This window comes from Drosophila mojavensis, unplaced genomic scaffold (assembly GCF_018153725.1).
Source record: "Drosophila mojavensis isolate 15081-1352.22 unplaced genomic scaffold, ASM1815372v1 contig_136, whole genome shotgun sequence".
Taxonomy (NCBI): domain Eukaryota; kingdom Metazoa; phylum Arthropoda; class Insecta; order Diptera; family Drosophilidae; genus Drosophila; species Drosophila mojavensis.
In genome coordinates, this window is record NW_025318667.1 from 1,641,978 (window position 1) to 1,660,103 (window position 18,126).

Below are 18,126 nucleotides of genomic sequence, written 5' to 3' on the forward strand. Positions count from 1 at the left end.
ATTAATCAACAACAACATAATTTTCTTGAGTCGCATCGATTTTATTTACTTTTTCGTAGTTAATATTCATGTAGGCAATTTATTGCCCTAACGATGCAATTTTATGTTAGCTTTACATCTTTATTTCGCACACATTCCGTGTATGGTGTTGCCATCTGGGCAGAAAGGCATCTGAACTTGAATGCTAGTGACGTCACAGCTCCATAGCAAAACATGATCGAATGTAAACACATCTAAACACCCACACACGCCCATTGCCCGGGCATGGCGTCATAGTTTGCCACTTGCTCTATTTTTAAAACGGAAAATTCTAATTTCGGCAGCGCCATGTGACGGATGAGTAAAGTAAATAATAATAATTTAGAAGCAACCCAATAGAAGTGATCTACGTGGGGCTGTACGACTAGGAGATACCACGCACTTAACTGATGCATTTATAATGCACTTATTCGATGCTAGAAATTCGTACGAGCTAAAACTTAGTTAGCCTATAACTGTAAACCAATGTACCCGACTTGCTAATTGGTATAGGTAGGGTGTAGGGTATACAATGACCACTGAAGCTGACCTTAATCTTTAAGAGATAACCTTCTGGCTGGACTGCAACTGAACTGATTGTGAATAAACAACAGCTGGGAAAGCTCATTTAAATTCCAATTGTCGCTCGTCCATGTCAGCAAAATGACTCTTTCGCTATCGCTGCTCATTGCTGCCGTGTGCATCGTCGTGGCGCTGGCCGGGATTAGCTGGCTGCCATTGGTGGCGTGGCTGCGCCGACGTCGCCGCACCTACGAGTTGGCAGCCCAACTGCCAGGACCACGCAATCTACCGCTACTCGGACATTTTCACATGTTTTTCGGCTTGGAGCCGTGGCAAGTGCCGCAGCTGATTGCCCAGTTGGCGGAGCAATATGATGGCACCTTCAAGCTCAAAATGGGCAGCAACTTTAGCCTGATGATGTTCCAGCCACGGGACATGGAAGTTGTTCTCGGCAGCAGCCAGCTGCTGGACAAGGCTATCGAGTATAGCTTTCTACACGGCTGGCTCAACGATGGACTGCTCCTGAGTAGCGGACAAAAATGGCATCGCCGTCGCAAGATCATCACGCCCGCCTTCCATTTCCGCATCCTCGAGCCGTATGTGGAGATCTTTGATAGGCAAACTCGAGTGCTCATTCGCAAGTGGCAGCAAACCCTAGGCCATTCCTTCGACCTGGGACATGATGTGCATCTGTTCACGCTGGATGTCATTTGTGGTGAGTCGGATGTCATTCTGAACGGTTCTATTCAATTCCTCCTCCTCATTCTTTGTTGTAGTATCTTAGTGGAAACTATTGTTGTGGCTTTGTATACCCATTCAGGAAGTATAAAGAGAGTCTATTCGTTTAGAGCTGTGTCGGTCCGTATAAACGTAAACAATTTCGCCACCATTCTGACCTTGATTCCCCCGATATGCTCACGTGGGGTGTGGCAAATCAGAAAATAAAATATATCCGTTATAAGGGAACTAACTCGTGTGGCAAATCGGAAAACGTTATATCTTTCAAATACCTAATGCTACTAAGCCAAAAATTGAATTGACTTGGCAAATCAAAACGTATCTGCATCTGATCTCTTAAAATTTTAACCAGTTTACGTTGCATTCTAACTTTTAATTTTGCCAAAAATTTAATTAGGAGACGGGACAAATCAGGTTTGTGAATGGAATCAGCTGTAAACGAGAATTAGAGAGCCAATTTTTATTTGATTCCATCAAATTCAATTTTGAACAATTGACCTATACGTCTAACTAACTAACTATGCCTAATAAATCTATGCTCATATATCACTCATTGCAAATATCATCAGAGCTTGAGCGACAGTTGATTTTCTGTCTTATAGTGAGGCATTTCGTCTTGCTTTGTTTTCAATATGCTGGCGCTGGCTCTTTTTCTGACTAGCGTTCCATTTGTGGCCCTGCGCCTTATCGAGCTGACTCGAGATTTGGGTACTCCACCGGCATGGCCAGTGGTTGGTTGGGCATGGTCTTCAGTTGATTGGCAAGGCACCACATGAACTGGTGCAGATGCTGGGTCATTGTATAGACGTATATGCCAAGGATCACACGCTCAACGTGTGGCTAAGTCCAGAGCTCAACGTGCTCATGGGAGATGCCAAGGATCTGGAAATCGTCCTTGGCACGGCCTTGGTAGCCATGGCTCAAGGTCATCAGTACCGGATGCAAGTGGCACAAACGTCGCAAGATCATTACACCCGCCATCCACTTCAGGATTCTCGAAGAGTTTGTCGATATTTGTGAGCATGAGTCGCGCGTGCTGCTCAAGAATTTGAAGAAAGAACGCCAGCAGCAGGGCCAAGGTGGTTTCGATCTATCCGAATGGATCGACCTCTTCACTATGGACACCATTTGTGGTAGGTAGATGAGATGTCTCCAGCGCGACTGCTGCTGCTCCAATTTATAGCCTATCCCAATCTAAGCTCTTTTCAATGTCAAGCACTGATAGAGATATTCATATGTTCTTTCGCCAGCATTAAGATAACATAACTGTAAATATAGAATCGATTTGTCTTCATATTTTGATTAGCAGCAATTGACATTAAATGGGGAGCAGTATTTGCTTCTAATCTAAGCAGCTCGTTTTTTATTTATGAATCCTCTAATCAGCACTTGGAATTTGACCAATCTACCATAATTTGTCTCCACCTCTCTGTCCCGCGGCTTTTTGCCATAGAAACCGCCATGGGAGTCTCCACCAATGCACAGACGAATGCTGACTCGGATTACGTTCGTGCAGTGAAGACCATTTCGATGGTGCTGCACAAGCGTATGTTCAACATCTTCTATCGCTTCAATCTGACCTACATGCTAACTCCTCTGGCTAGAGCCGAGCGTCGAGCCTTGAAAGTGCTGCACAGCTTTACAGAGAAGATCATCGTGCAGCGTCGTCAAGAGCTGCTTCGCGCAAACAGCTCGACACAGAGCTCGGACGATACAGATGTGGGTGCCAAGCGCAAGATGACCTTCCTGGACATATTGCTGCAGTCGAAGATCGACGACAAGCCGTTGACCAATGCAGATATACGTGAGGAGGTGGATACCTTCATGTTTGAGGGCCACGATACCACATCCTCGGCCATTATGTTTTTCTTCTATAACATCGCATTGTATCCGGAATGCCAGCGCAAGTGTGTTGAGGAAATTATCTCCGTACTGGGCAACGACAGAGAGACGCCTGTTACCTACGATCTGCTCAACAACCTCCATTATATGGATCTGTGCATCAAGGAAACGTTGCGTATGTATCCATCGGTTCCCCTGATAGGACGCAAGGTGCTCCAGGAGTGTGAAATAAGTGAGATTCTTTTAATTGCATTTGAAATATATTCATAGTCTACTAACGTGTTACTCATTGACCAGATGGCAAAATGATTCCAGCCGGCACGAACATAGGAATTTCACCATTGTTTTTGGGTCGACGTGAGGATCTCTTCAGTGAGCCAAATACGTTTAAGCCTGAGCGTTTTGATGTAGTAACGAGTGCTGAGAAACTCAATCCTTATGCCTACATTCCCTTCTCAGCTGGCCCGCGCAACTGCATTGGCCAGAAATTTGCTGTACTCGAAATCAAAGCGATAGCGGCGAACGTTTTGCGACATTATGAAGTGGAGTTTGTTGGAAATGCCGAGGAGCCACCAGTGCTTATTGCTGAATTGGTTCTTCGTACCAGGGATCCACTCATGTTTAAGCTCAAGGAGCGCGTCCTCTAACTTATATTATATATGTATCTACATATGTACATTTTGCCTACACATTTCCTTTTACAAATCGTAAATTCCGTTATGATTTTGCCAATTGAGATGTGTATATCCAATAAATACCTCAAAAATATCGATAAGTGAATATCCATTAACTATCGTTTTATTTACATAAAGGAATTACATCGATACTTAAGAATAAGAAGATAGAAAGAAAGAGAGAGAGAGAGACATTAGTGTGGGAATTGCACATTATGAAACTAATTGTCGATTACAACGCTTGAACAATTGGTTTTAAAGCCTCTTCCGTGTTGGAAATGCTGCCCTTTTCATAGCGATTCTCCATATTTTGAAATAATGACTATGATTTTTTAATGCTTCAAATGGTTTCGATTTTTGAAACATAAATTTACAGTTTCCATAAAGTCATTGAAATAAGAGCAAGTGATCTCAGACCAAGAGCCAGTTAGGAATAATGGATAGATTAAGTAGCTACGAACACAAGGAATTTAATTTGGTGTGTATGCGATTAGATAGTCAATCTATAGGTATTAGCCAACTTTACAATTGTTTGTATTTCGTATAAGCCATGATAAGATTCGCAATAAAAATATTGGTAATGGAAGGTCGAAGTTTCAGTTGATTTTGCGAATTGTTGCGATTAAGATGTTCCTGGTGTTGGGTCTTATTCTGGCTAGCGCCCTATTTGTAGGCCTACTGATCTACCAGCTGAAGTTCAAGCACCTTATCGAGGTGACGCGAGATTTTGGTAGTGCGCCGACGTTGCCAGTAGTCGGTCATGGCTATCACTTCGTGGGCAAGGAACCTCATGAACTTATTATAAAGGTTAGGGGTTTCATGGAAACATATGGCAAGGATTATACGCTCAAAGTGTGGCTAGGCCCAGAGCTAAACCTGCTCATGGGCAATCTAAAGGATGTGGAAGTGGTCCTTGGCACACTTCGCTTTAATGACAAGGCCGGTGAGTACAAAGCCCTCGAGCCATGGCTCAAAGAGGGTCTACTCATCAGCCGTGGTCGCAAATGGCATAAACGCCGCAAGATCATTACACCTGCTTTCCACTTCAAAATTCTATACCAATTCGTCGATATTTTTGAGCGTGAGTCGCGTGTGCTGCTCAAGAATTTGGAGAGGGAACGCGAGCAGCAGGATCAAGGTGGTTTTAATCTATACGATTGGATCAATCTCTGCACAATGGACACTATTTGTGGTAAGTAGCCGAATCCTACGCTTCATCAGATTTGCCTTTTAAAAACGCGTTTTTAAAATATACATAATCTTATAATAGGCCTACAATCAATAGCCTCTCATCTCTTCTCCTCTTCTTTTCTATTTAGAAACTGCCATGGGTGTGTCAATCAATGCACAGACGAACAAGGACTCGGATTACATTCGTGCAGTGAAGACCATTTCAATGGTGCTGCACAAGCGTATGTTCAACATCTTCTATCGCTTCGATCTGACCTACATGCTAACTCCTCTGGCTAGAGCCGAGCGTCGAGCCTTGAAAGTGCTGCACAGCTTTACAGAGAAGATCATCGTGCAGCGTCGTCAAGAGCTGCTTCGCCCAAACAGCTCGACACAGAGCTCGGACGATACAGATGTGGGTGCCAAGCGCAAGATGGCCTTCCTGGACATATTGCTGCAGTCGAAGATCGACGACAAGCCGTTGACCAATGCAGATATACGTGAGGAGGTGGATACCTTCATGTTTGAGGGCCACGATACCACATCCTCGGCCATTATGTTTTTCTTCTATAACATCGCATTGTATCCGGAGTGCCAGCGCAAGTGTGTTGAGGAAATTATCTCCGTACTGGGCAACGACAGAGAGACTCCTGTTACTTATGATCTGCTCAACAACCTCCATTATATGGATCTGTGCATCAAGGAAACGTTGCGTATGTATCCATCGGTCCCGCTGCTAGGCCGAAAGGTGGTTCAGGAGTGTGAAATAAGTAAGTTGCATTAGATATATTTATATATACATATACTATATGGATTAGTAACCACTTAACTATAAATCAGATGGCAAAATCATTCCGGCCGGCACAAATATAGGAATTTCGCCATTGCTTTTGGGTCGACGTGAGGATCTCTTCAGTGAGCCAAATACGTTTAAGCCTGAGCGTTTTGATGTAGTAACGAGTGCTGAGAAACTCAATCCTTATGCCTACATTCCCTTCTCGGCTGGCCCGCGCAACTGCATTGGTCAGAAATTTGCCGTACTCGAAATCAAAGCGATAGCGGCGAACGTTTTGCGACATTATGAAGTTGAATTTGTTGGAAATGCCGAGGAGCCACCAGTGCTTATTGCTGAGCTGATCCTTCGTACCAAGGATCCACTAATGTTTAAGCTCAAGCAGCGAATGCTCTAATTTATTTCACATATATACATTTTCCGTTATGATTTTGCAAATGAAGACGTGTGTATTCAATAGATACATCTATTCTATCGATAAAGTCGAGTAATTATCGTAACAAAGCAGAGAGATTGTGAGAAAGAACCATGCATATTGATATTCCATTTTAAATAAAAATAGCTAAAATACACAAAGAATTGGTTTCGCCAAATATAAAGTATTTATTCCTACCGACAGAATGAGAAGGGGCGGACTCTTATGATGAATCATTTATACATATTATAGTTTCTTTGCAACGCCTCATTTGCCTTCAAACAAAATTGATTGATTCCTTAGTTGAGTGTTTAGCAATGTAGAACTAAAACATAAAATTGATCAAATCAATTTCTAAATTGGCGAAAGAGAAGCAAATCAACAACAAAAACTATATCGATATATGTATATATGGATGGAGCTTAATATCGATGAAGTTAATTAATCGGACTCCGGCGGGTCTTCCTTGCTGACTTGATCATGAATGGCATAACAGAGTGTCTCCAGAAAGGCTGGATCCATTTCACGAATAATGCTGAGCGCCGAGCTCAGTAAATTCGAATTGCGGATTAGCCGGCGTTGGTCGCTCTCCTTAGGATTAGGATTGCTCGAGTTCGGTCTGGTACTGGCAAGGGCAGCCATGCGCATATAGGGAGCCTGTTGACGTGCAACGGCGTCAATGGCATCTTTACGGATTTGGGCAACCACTGTAGATGCAGCCGCTGCCGCGGCTGCTGTCGCTACTCGAACTTGTTGGTGGGTATGCTCCTTGAAATGCTTCACCGTGCGACGATGCATTATATTGTCATCTTTGGAACGGTGTTGTTGCACCGTTGGAGGACGTGCAAAAATCTGGTCGTCTTGTGTGCGGCGAAGGCATTGCTGATGATAGAGATGATCGTCCTGCGATCGGCGGCCAAGTAGAAAAATATCATCTGAAAGCCGACCAATTAGCTTTCTGTCCAGCCTGCGGGCAGGCAGGTCATCACTCCTAGCACCATGCGGTATGCTCATCATCTTTCGAAAACTGGGCGGCTGTGACTGTGAACATGGCCTCATGCCCACTGCCATTAATCTACTCGACGGCCGCTTTACCGCCAGAGGCGGCAGCAAGTGTAGGTCTTTCATTTCCGGTTGGGTATCTCGAATCACTTTGTTTGACTTAGAGTTGCTCAACTTTATTTCCAGCTCACATCTTTCACGTTCCACGCGTAGCGCTTTGCTGGCAATGCGCTTAAACTTCTTCAGTTGCAGCGATTTGTTCCGATTTGCCATGTTTGGGCTGCAATATATATAAAAGTTTAACGAAAATAAATATATTTATTATAAGATGTATCCTGCCATCCAAAAACGTCAATTGTTGAACCTGACCAAGAAGCAAAATTCATAATTCATTTTAAATATTGATTATTTCCCCAATCTGATGCTGCCACATCTCAAAGAGATTTACTCGATAGGCAGCTTTATTTACTCAACGATGGCATTAATTAATTCATAATTAATTGAAAGTCGGCACACCAAATTTTTATTAGCAAAACACTCGAGACGATGTCAAACAAATTATAAGCTGCCCATAAGGCATCTGGCGAACAAGAGTTATTATACATACACTCAGATCATGTACGAATCTGCATTGTCTTTTAATATAAGAGGTAATTTAATTTTGTATATCGATTATTGCGGGCTTGTGATGGTCCTATTGGTAAGCAATAACTACTCGATTAATAATGTTACATTTTTAAGAATAAAGTATTGTAAAAAAAATGGCAAATAAAGTGGAGCGAGTAAAAAACTATTTAGCTCTAGAACTTTTCTGCACACACATAAATCTAAATGTTACTCAAATTTGAATATCACATTTAATCCGATTGTATTGTTGCCGCCTGCCTCCAAAGCTAATTATTCGATTGACAGCTGTAAACGTTACGCGATAGATTCAGTTGCTTGCAGCAATCAAAGCGGAACACATTAAGAAGCGCGAAGTACTTGGTGTCTTATTAAATAAAACATGTCTTTTGCTGACGATAATCCGGCTGACTTTGATATGGAAATGTCGGTAAATGAGGATCTGTTGGGCGAAGAGCAGGAAGAGACCGACCAAACTAGCTCTGATCTAGCAGAAATAACTACCTTGATCAAAGAATGCGCTACGCAATGTCTAAACTATACGGTAAATTTGCGATATTCCTCTACATCTGTAAATCTAACAGTTGTTTCGCAGGAATCTAGTAATAGAAAACTGAGTGAATTAATTACTGCTGAGCAAAAGAATTGCTCAAAAATAGTGGAAGATAAATTTGGATTGATGTGTGCGCTTAATCAACCAGTTAACATCAATGTTTCAACGGCCGTGAAAATATGCTCTATGCACAAAGAACAGTTGCAAAAATTGAACCGTTTGTTCAAGGCAGAGGATGAATGTGCACATGCATATGCCACACACTGTACCGAGGCCATCAAGGCCACTGAAGCGAATGCCCTCAAAGAGGGATTCGACGAGTACACCGATATGGTAAGTGTGAAAAGCACATCTTTAAAATGGTGCATATAAAAAGTTAACTTTTTGTCTAGCCTCACGCCATGTTGGTTAATCGCATATTGGAAATGAAAAATCAAATAGAAACCATAAAATCGAAAACTGAAAGTTTGAAAGCTAAGTATAAGAAGCGTTTGGCGGAACATCAAGCCGATTTCAATTCACTTTTGAAGGAGACAGCTACTCTTGAGAAAATTGAATTAGAGTCAATGTAAACGGTTTTAACGGTTATAGTCGGCAATAATTTGAAAATTAAAATATTAATATACTTGTCTGCCATTCCAGCGAGGTCGGACAGGGATCTGAAGTCCAAGTTCGTTGAAATAGGAAAGGGCTATAATAATTTTATTCAATTATACTTTTTTTTCACACACAATTTCTAAACGTTCTATACATGTCTCAAGATATACTACAATAATAAAGATGTATCCCTCTACATGACTTACGATTCAAATGTTACTGTTTATTTTGTTTTATTATACTTTTTTTCACACACAGAATTTCCAAACGTTCTACACATGTCTACAATAATAAAGATGTACCCCTGTACATGACTTACTATTCAAATGTTACTGTTTATTTCTCGACATTGCTGATGTGGCAACGCCGTAACTGTCAACAGTCTTGATGAGACAAACCAAAACAGCTGTTGCGTGTTATCGAAAGGCGTTCTGGCACATTGCTGACTCGGTAATGTTCCATTGGCCATTTTTGGGTTATTAGCTTTAATTGTGAAATTGCTTAGACTAGTAAACATGGACGAGCTGTCACGCCAATGCATGGAGGACTGGCACGTGCGACCGCCTAGCGATGTGCGCACAACGTAAGTGGATAATTTCATCACGATAATCGCCATTGATCCACTTTCTATGTTTAGGAATGTTCAGGCGCCACCAAAATCGGTGCCGGACAACAAATCCCGGAAGACGGAGCTGCACGTGCTGCGGCTCAGCGATGAGTCACAACAACTGACAATGGACACATTGCGCGCCATACACGGACCGGACTTCAAGCTCGATGACATCGCCAAATACAAGGATCGGGGGCGTGGCGGGAAAGGTATTAAGCATGCCTACTGGGAGGATCGCGGTACACTCCAAGTGCAAAGTGTTCAAGGTGTTAGTGCGACGTCCAGCAGCACAGCCGATGACGATCGTTTGCGTCGCTATGCACTGCTCAAGCTGGAGAACTATGGCTTCCATCCTGCTCATTGCCTAGAAGCGTATGAGCATTGCTCACACGATACGGAAGCAGCTCTGCTGTTGCTGTATAAACGCTATATGCGCGTGCCCGCCAATGAAATCCTGGAGCTAGAGGCACACGACGAGGCAAGTCTGCTGGATATGCGAGCCGACGAGAAGGAAGCGCTGCAGTCCATCTACGACAAGGCATTCGAGGAGCGTGAATATAACAGCGTTTGGAATCTTAAGTTTAAGATTGAGCATCTGCTGGCGCACAGCCCATCGGAGGTGCGCAAGGCGCGGGAAGCAGTGCTTGCGGCAGCCGCTGCCGTTCGCCAAGCGGCATTGGACAAGAAGAAGAAGGCGCCGCAACGTTGTCGCAATTTTGATCGTGATGGCACGTGTAAATTTGGACCCAAATGCCGATTTGCCCATGTGCCAGCACAGCCCGAGGCGACGGGGACACCGGAGCGCAAGCGTGCCGACAATCTGGATGAGAACGAGAATGAGCAGTGGTTCCACGTGGAGGTGCGTTTTCCGCCGGGCAGTCGTTATCCATACGAAGCGCCATACATCTACCTCAAGACCACCTGCCACGATATACCGCATGAGCTGCGCTTGCGCTTCGCTCGCCGTCTGTACCAGGAGGCGCGCCAAATTTGCCGAGACGGCATTCCCTGCATCTACAGCGTATGTGAGATGCTGCAAACGGATGAGGGTCTGGCCGGCAGCCTGGATACCGCCCGCTTCCCCTCGCCCAAGCATTCGCTCTTCTACGAGGAGCCGACAAATGGCGCTGATCAAGATGCCAACGAGGGGGCAGCGGCAAAGCCGCGTCCCAGCCACTACGAGCGCGGACAAACGTCGCGAAACGATGGCGGCACTTATCAACGGAATGCCGCCGCCTTGGCATCCATGAATCGCAACCTGTTGAAGCAGTTTAACGACCGCCGGCGCGAAAGTAGCTATATCAAGTCGATCGAGGGTCGCAGGAAGCTGCCTGCCTTTGCCGAAATCGAGCGCATTATGGCGCTCATCAGGAGCAACCAGGTGGTTGTCATCTCAGGCGAGACCGGCTGTGGCAAGAGCACCCAAGTGCCGCAGTTCATATTGGACGATTGGTTCTTCCAGGCCTGCAAGTCTACATCCGAAGACATGCCCCATGTAGAGATTATCTGTACGCAGCCGCGTCGACTCTCGGCTATCGGTGTGGCTGAGCGTGTGGCTGCCGAGCGTGTGGATCGCATTGGCCGGTTGGTTGGCTATCAGATACGGCTCGAGAACAAGATCTCGGAAAGCACGAGGCTGACCTTCTGCACCACTGGCATACTGTTGCGACGCCTGTCCTCCGATCCGCTGCTGACCAACGTTAGCCATGTGATTGTGGACGAAGTGCACGAGCGATCGCAGGACTCAGATTTCCTGTTGCTTATACTCAAGAATATATTGCGGGAGCGCAAGGATCTTAAAGTGATACTCATGTCCGCCACGTTGAATGCGTCGCTCTTTTCCAATTACTTTGGTGGCGCACCTGTGCTGGATATACCGGGACGTACTTTTCCAGTGGAACAGCTCTTCCTTGAGGATATACTGGATGCTTGTGATTTTGTTATGGAATGCGACACGAAGTTCTGTCGAAAGCTCAAGAAGAAGGACCAGGAGGTGCTGGAAAGTGTGCTGGAATTCGCCGATCTCCAGGCCAGCAGTGAACCGCCTGGCCCCAAGATCAAGGACGAGAATCTGACGCTAGCCGAGACCTACGCCCGCTATTCGGGTAAGCTACGCAACTAATCGATCATCAGTCTAAACTCCCAATTCGTATCCATTTTCAGACTACAGCAAGACGACATGCAAGAGCATCTACCTGATGGAGCCAATGATGATCAATCCAGATCTAATTGAGTCTGTGCTCAAGTACATTGTGGAGGGTGATCATCATTGGCCGCGTGAGGGCAGCATCCTCATTTTTCTGCCCGGCTTTCAGGACATACAAGCGGTGCTCAATGCGCTGCAGGACAGCGCAGTCGGCCCGCGTTCTGGCAAATATTTGCTCATCCCATTGCATTCGGCCTTGTCCAGCGAAGATCAGGCGCTGGTCTTCAAGCGTGCACCGCCGGGAAAACGAAAAATTGTGCTCAGCACGAATATAGCCGAGACATCTGTCACGATCGATGATTGCGTCTTTGTCATCGACTGCGGCCTCATGAAGGAGAAGGGCTTCGACTCGAACCGCAATATGGAATCGTTAGATCTGGTCTGGGTGTCGCGCGCCAATGCCAAACAGCGCAAAGGCCGAGCCGGCCGTGTGATGCCCGGCGTGTGCATCCATTTGTATACCCGCTATCGATATGAGCATCACATATTGGCCCAGCCGGTGCCCGAGATACAGCGGGTGCCGCTCGAGCAGATTGTGCTACGCATCAAGACGCTGTCAATGTTCGCCTCGCGCAACACCCTCTCCGTGCTGCTCGAAACACTGGATGCGCCCAAGGAGGACAGCGTGCAGGGCGCGCTGATGCGATTGCGTGATGTCGGCGCCTTGGATATTGACGATCAGCTAACGCCACTTGGCCACCATTTGGCCGCGTTGCCCGTGGACGTGCGCATTGGCAAGCTGATGCTCTACGGCGCCATCTTCCAGTGCCTGGACAGCGTGCTCACCATCGCCGCCTGCCTGAGCAACAAATCGCCGTTCATCAGCCCGTTGAACAAGCGCGACGAGGCCGACAAACGCAAGCGACAATTCGCGCTCGATCACAGCGACCATCTGACCGTGCTGAATGCTTATCGGGTAAGTGAAAAGAACATGGAAGCAAGGCTAATCAATCAAGTATACTTTGGTTCGATGTGGACACATGTCGATCAGATCGTCAGTCGATCCATAATCGGAAGAGGCAAAACAGTCATATAGCTAGCATGTTAATTAATCGATCTATTAGCTCATCGATCAATCAATCAGTCGATCAGTCTAAGAAATTCAGTAGATCAATCACTGAACAGTCTACAATCAATCAGTCAGTCAGTTGGTAGAGATGCAGTCATCCACAATGCCAAAACTCTTATTTAATGTCTTCTCCTCTTGCCTCGTCCTCGCAGAAATGGCTCGCTGTAGCGAAACGTGGACATTATGGAGCCAGTCGAAATTATGCGAGTACGAACTACCTGTCCATCAACACGCTGGAGATGATTGCAGATCTCAAGTATCAGTACCTGGAGTTGCTCGTCTCGATTGGATTTGTGCCGGTGAATGTGCCACGGCGCAGGCCGAATAGCAGCGACAATGTACTCCAGCTAACAGGTGAATAGCTAACTACCCTGATCCTCATCCTGTTGATGTACTTATGCTCTGTTGCTGCAGGTCATGAACAGAACGTGAACGGCGAGAACAATCGACTGCTGACATCGCTGCTCTGTGCTGCACTCTATCCGAATATTGTGAAGATCATGACACCGGATCGCGTCTATATACAGACAGCGGGTGGCGCAGTGCCGCGCGAGCCCGGCCATCAGGATTTGCGCTTTAAGACGCGCGGCGATGGCTATGTACGCATCCACCCGTCCTCTGTCAACTCACAGGTCGCTGTCTTCCAGGCCCCGTTCCTTGTCTACCAGGAGAAGGTGTGCACCAGCTCCATTTACATACGCGACTGCTCAATGCTGCCCCTGATTGCCCTGGTCCTGTTTGCCGGCTCCGATTTCAAGGTGGAGCTCCATGATGGTGACTTCCTGTTTCTACTCGAGAGCGGCTGGATCATCGTGAAGGCGCACAACCATGAGACAGCTGAGCTGATCCAATGTATGCGCACCGAACTGATCAAGCTGCTCGAGGAGAAGATACGTGATCCGTGCCTCAATTTGTTGCACCACAAGAATGGCTGCAAGATCATTGCGAACATTGTGCATCTAATAAGCAACAACTATTAATGTCTAATGCATTAGCCGCTCATTGTTCCGTACATTCAGTCTTTTTGTATCACATCAGCCAAGCCAATAGCAAAGCTTATACTATTTTATAATGCGAGTACAATACAATTAAACAAATTTATACAGCCAAATGGAATTACAATGTTTTATCAATCAATCAGAATCACCGTCAGTCAATCATTCAATTGAATAGCATGTCACACAAATGGAAGAGATAATCTCAGACGGAGAGAGAAAGAGCTAGGTAAGGCAGTTCGTGCAAGAGAGGGAGATAGATAGATACTATAGATACTACACGTACTAGATGACTATCGAGTGTATATTTATTAGCTTTACAGCTATAAAACTTGTTAGCATGTGAATCACATAGAAAGGAAACAAACTTTCCTCGTTGCATACACAAATACCTTATATAGATAAATATAAATAAATATATGTTAAGCCAGATGTACATATATGTATATAATTTAAGCCATCTAAGCCTATGAAAATCGCAAAGGATTTTTCTATAATTTGCTCAATAAGAAATGAAAATTTAAAACGGCTCCACCTGACGGACCAATACTTGTTCAAGGACTAGCAATTAAACAAAAAATATGAGCATAATGTCTTCTCATATAATTGATACAAGATCTAGATCCGAGCTCAAGGAGCCGATCGCAAATCTCCAAGATTTGTATTTAAAAAAAAAAAATAATAATACAAACAAATTTTTTTTTAAATAAAACTAAAAAAAAAAAAAAAATAGGAAAAGAATAATTTAAATTTTAAATTAAAAAAAAAAAAAAAAACGAAACCCTTTAACCTTATTTAATTCAATTTTATTGTAAAAAAGTTCTATAAAATTTAAATCAATCTAGGCTTAATTTTTTTTCAAGCAATAGATTTTTCCATTTTCTAAAATTTTTATTGTCGTTTGATTTCATATGCCTTTAAATTAAATTTTTTAATCAAACAAAAATGTTCTTTTGTTTTGCTCTTTTTTTTATTTTAAATATCCTTAGTTAAAATTATTAGATATACAAAAATAATTTTTAATTTAATAAACATTTTTTAATTTTAAGATCATTCAGCTTTGATTATAAAATTAAATACATTTTTTTTTTGCTTTGTATATATTTTTTTAATTTTTCATTTGTCCAGATATAATTATTAAATATCAGAATATAAATCTCATTTTCTAAGAAAATGAGTCAATGTTTACAATTGAAACGTTTAATAATTTATTGGATAATTCATATTTTGTTATTTACTCAATAAATTGGTCGCGACATGTTATAGACTTCGATTTTGTATGATTGTATTTACTTTCCATCAGTCAAATAAATGTTTGACTTTGATTTTGATTTGTCAACTTTTAGGCGCAGACATCAGAGCAAACAGCAAATTAATCATATTCAGGTGCTGACATTGAACGTTCAGCAGGTGTATGTGTGTGTGTGTGTGCGTGTCTGTATTTCATGCGAAACATCGATCGATCTATAAATCAGGTGTGTGTGTGTGTGCCGCAGTTAAAACAGAGTTGAATTTTTGCGCCCATCAATTACAATTCATTTGAATTTATTTAAATACACTTGACTCGCGTTTTTTTTAATTTATGTTTTTCATGAAATGTTTATTTTTTTCATTGAAATGTTCGAACTGTTGATACCAACGTCGATACATCAAAGTATCAAATGCAGCTAATACGATAGTAATAAATTATACTTATCAATGATAAGCGAAAGAAATATGCGCTCAATGCAAATGAATCACAGCTCAAATCAGAATTTCCATTCAAATTTAACGCTCTTTCTGGAGCAGTTCTAGTTCCGCAAACAAGAACAAGAACAAGAGCAAGAGCAAGAGAATCACACAGTTGATTGTGCATCGCATGTAAATTGCTCATATTAACAGTTCTTGGCTTGCCTCTCTCTCTCTCTCTCTCTTTAGCTCTCTCTGTGTGCGTGCGCTCATTTTACACTCAATTTCGCACTTCCTTTTCGTTGAGCTCAATTGCATGTTTTAGCACCTCGTTGAGTTATTTTCATGCTCTGATTTATCGTCTTATCGCGCACAGCCGAAAACTAATTCAGACTTAACGATTTGCGTATGACGCTTGTAACATACATATGAGTATTTCAGTTAAGATTTGCACTACTTTGTATTAAATATATACAAATGATATAAGATTGTGTCAACAAACATAAAGTAATAAAAAATTTATAAACAAAATTTTTGTTTTTATGACCAACTAATAAAAGAATTTATACTCCTGTCTGTTCTATCTCTTTGCTAATTTGTACAGGTTTCTCAGTTATCTCAAATAATCAGAGTATAGCACTATATGTCTTTTTTTTTTTTTTTTTTTTGTTATGTTCATTCTGTGATGGGGGACTTACTGCTTGGGATATCCAAGTTTTTTTGTCACTTCCAACTTGAAAGAGTTCGATAAATTTTTAATCATGCGTCACAGAACACATGAGATATGTTTTAGCATTATCAATCATGTGCAATGTTGCTTTGCTGTTTCTTTTCTTTGAATTGCTGTTAAACATTTTTGAGCAGATTTCGATGGCTGCGCATACGCCGAGCTGGCCGTAGGGCATTGCATGCTCAGCGCTGACCAATTGCCACTATGCCCGCTCCGACCTGTGCGATCGGCGCCGGTGGTGGAGGCGGCCGTTTGCTCCACTTTTTTGTTGTTTTTTCATTTTTTTTTTTTTTTTTTTTTTTGTACACACTTGATTTTTTTTGCAGCTACCACTTAAGCGTGAGTTTTGCTTATGAGCGCTAAGCCTGCGCTGGCGTCTCTGTAGGCGTGATTAGCAGTAGCAGTGGCTGCGGCAGCGTCATCAGCTTCTGTTATCCAGCCATTTGAGCGCGTGTGTATGTGTGCATGTGTGTATGTAAGCTCTCGAGTGTCTGTTATCAACACTATCTTCTGCTATAGATGTTCCACTGCCGCTGCTGCTGCTTCTTCTTGTTGCTTCTACATTGGCTTCGCCTCCGCTGCTCCCGTTGATGATGCCGTTACTCGTATATTAAGCTTATGTATGTATGTACATACATAGGTGTAAAGCTATAGTATGTATGTGTACAAATGTAGGCATGTGTGTAGTTATCTGTGCTCAGGTCTTAGGTAAAACAAATTTGAGTCAACAGATTAGACTCTCGAGGGATAGGGCAGAAAAAACATTGTGATAATTCAACTCAAATAATCTGTGTCATCAGTCGTATTATTGGCAGATGCAAAACGGTGCGCGCGGCGTGCACACGGCGCTGTGCACCAGCCACAGTGTCCGCACTCCCAATGAATACATGGTGAAAACGAATTGAAGGACTTACGCATGCGCCGGTGCTGCCAGATCAATCGAATGGATGGATGTGTCAAATGTCATGTGATGATGGAAACTTTATTGTGGGCGGGTCGCATGGTTAAGGTGGGTCTTGGCGCCTTCGTCGTAAAGCACTAAATCCGTAGACAAAGCATTTGCGCTCCGGCAGTTGCTGTGTTGTCTTTGTTATTGCTGTTGTTGTTACTGATATTGTTGTGGGTGTGTTTGGGTTTGGCGTCGGCATTGGGATCGACGCGTCGTCGCCACTTGGGAAGGGGGAGGCCCATGGCCCGTACATGTAGTAGTAGTCGGAACTGAGACCCGTTGGGTGGGTAAATACGCTGACAAATTTGCTGCCATGCTAGTGAAAATAGCAACAACAACAACAACAACAGGAACATCTAAAGAGTATAAGAACAATGCAAAGCCGAAATCAATGCCTCGCTGTGCACAGTAGTTACTGATTGGAGGAAAAATAAGTCAATGCCTAAGCCTATTCCGAAAGTTGGTTGGATTGGTGGATAAGTACATATACACACATACAGTCGAGTACGGATAATTTGAAATGGCAAGAGGATTAGTTCTTTTTTTTCGAATAACAAAAATTCTAATTATTGAGAACGAATTATTTTAAAGGGGATAGAATTTTTTCGATTTACCGAAATTTTTTATTTAACGGGGTACAAATTATCGACACTTGACTGTATATGGTTTTTACTTTTGCTTTACTTATTACATTAAGCTAGCTCTCAAATCATAGACTACTAGATGGTTTATCTGAAAATTATATCAGGCAAATTAGCTACCGATGATTAAAACTTAGGGTTATTATCCTTTGAATTGGCTATAGAGTGTGCCTTAGCTAAGTACACCATGCCATCAGCATTGTACCACGGTGCGATTGCTCTACTGCCGCTCATTGGTAGCAAACCGTAAGTACTACATGCTCGAGCTGCTCGTACAGTGTGGGAGAAGGGAATGGGTGAAAAGGAGATG

At 43.3% G+C, this 18,126-nt stretch overlaps 4 protein-coding genes across 5 annotated transcripts; 3 read left to right on the top strand and 1 right to left on the bottom strand.

Moving 5' to 3' along the window:
- Positions 1-641: 641 nt before the first annotated feature.
- On the top strand, positions 642-6,336 carry LOC6585602. The gene is made up of 6 exons (XM_002011194.4): positions 642-1,255; positions 2,732-3,352; positions 3,418-3,764; positions 4,314-4,986; positions 5,114-5,734; positions 5,805-6,336. The coding sequence occupies exons 1-6, from the start codon at positions 682-684 to the stop codon at positions 6,152-6,154; spliced, it is 3,186 nt and encodes a 1,061-aa protein (XP_002011230.2). The 5' UTR covers positions 642-681; the 3' UTR covers positions 6,155-6,336.
- On the bottom strand, positions 6,337-9,252 carry LOC6585601. 2 transcript variants are annotated; one of them, XM_015160961.3, is made up of 2 exons: positions 9,155-9,252; positions 6,337-7,454 (listed from the first exon to the last, which is right to left on the bottom strand). In XM_015160961.3, the coding sequence occupies exon 2, from the start codon at positions 7,445-7,447 to the stop codon at positions 6,614-6,616; it is 834 nt and encodes a 277-aa protein (XP_015016447.1). In that variant the 5' UTR covers positions 7,448-7,454; positions 9,155-9,252; the 3' UTR covers positions 6,337-6,613. The 2 variants fall into 2 exon arrangements, with proteins under 2 accessions (XP_015016447.1, XP_002011229.2); XM_002011193.4 differs by lacking the exon at positions 9,155-9,252 and adding an exon at positions 8,978-9,141.
- On the top strand, positions 8,101-9,162 carry LOC6585600. The gene is made up of 3 exons (XM_002011192.4): positions 8,101-8,342; positions 8,394-8,684; positions 8,744-9,162. The coding sequence occupies exons 1-3, from the start codon at positions 8,181-8,183 to the stop codon at positions 8,921-8,923; spliced, it is 633 nt and encodes a 210-aa protein (XP_002011228.2). The 5' UTR covers positions 8,101-8,180; the 3' UTR covers positions 8,924-9,162.
- Positions 9,253-9,321: 69 nt separating the features above from the next.
- On the top strand, positions 9,322-13,949 carry LOC6585599 (putative ATP-dependent RNA helicase DHX57). Its single transcript, XM_015160960.3, has 6 exons — positions 9,322-9,398; positions 9,454-9,531; positions 9,586-11,663; positions 11,722-12,680; positions 12,986-13,187; positions 13,248-13,949. Exons 2-6 carry the CDS (start codon positions 9,464-9,466, stop codon positions 13,811-13,813), a joined length of 3,873 nt encoding a protein of 1,290 aa, XP_015016446.1. The 5' UTR covers positions 9,322-9,398; positions 9,454-9,463; the 3' UTR covers positions 13,814-13,949.
- Positions 13,950-18,126: the final 4,177 nt, after the last annotated feature.

Bases quoted from the DNA above. Each gene is read 5' to 3' on its own strand.
- LOC6585602 (XM_002011194.4), top strand. From the start codon at position 682: ATGACTCTTTCGCTATCGCTGCTCATTGCTGCCGTGTGCATCGTCGTG. The intron at 4,987-5,113 runs GTAAGTAGCCGA...TTTTCTATTTAG, and splicing joins CACAATGGACACTATTTGTG to AAACTGCCATGGGTGTGTCA. The intron at 5,735-5,804 runs GTAAGTTGCATT...ACTATAAATCAG, and splicing joins GGTTCAGGAGTGTGAAATAA to ATGGCAAAATCATTCCGGCC.
- LOC6585600 (XM_002011192.4), top strand. From the start codon at position 8,181: ATGTCTTTTGCTGACGATAATCCGGCTGACTTTGATATGGAAATGTCG. The intron at 8,343-8,393 runs GTAAATTTGCGA...GTTGTTTCGCAG, and splicing joins CGCAATGTCTAAACTATACG to GAATCTAGTAATAGAAAACT. The intron at 8,685-8,743 runs GTAAGTGTGAAA...CTTTTTGTCTAG, and splicing joins TCGACGAGTACACCGATATG to CCTCACGCCATGTTGGTTAA.
- LOC6585599 (XM_015160960.3), top strand. From the start codon at position 9,464: ATGGACGAGCTGTCACGCCAATGCATGGAGGACTGGCACGTGCGACCG. The intron at 9,532-9,585 runs GTAAGTGGATAA...TTCTATGTTTAG, and splicing joins CCTAGCGATGTGCGCACAAC to GAATGTTCAGGCGCCACCAA. The intron at 11,664-11,721 runs GTAAGCTACGCA...ATCCATTTTCAG, and splicing joins GACCTACGCCCGCTATTCGG to ACTACAGCAAGACGACATGC.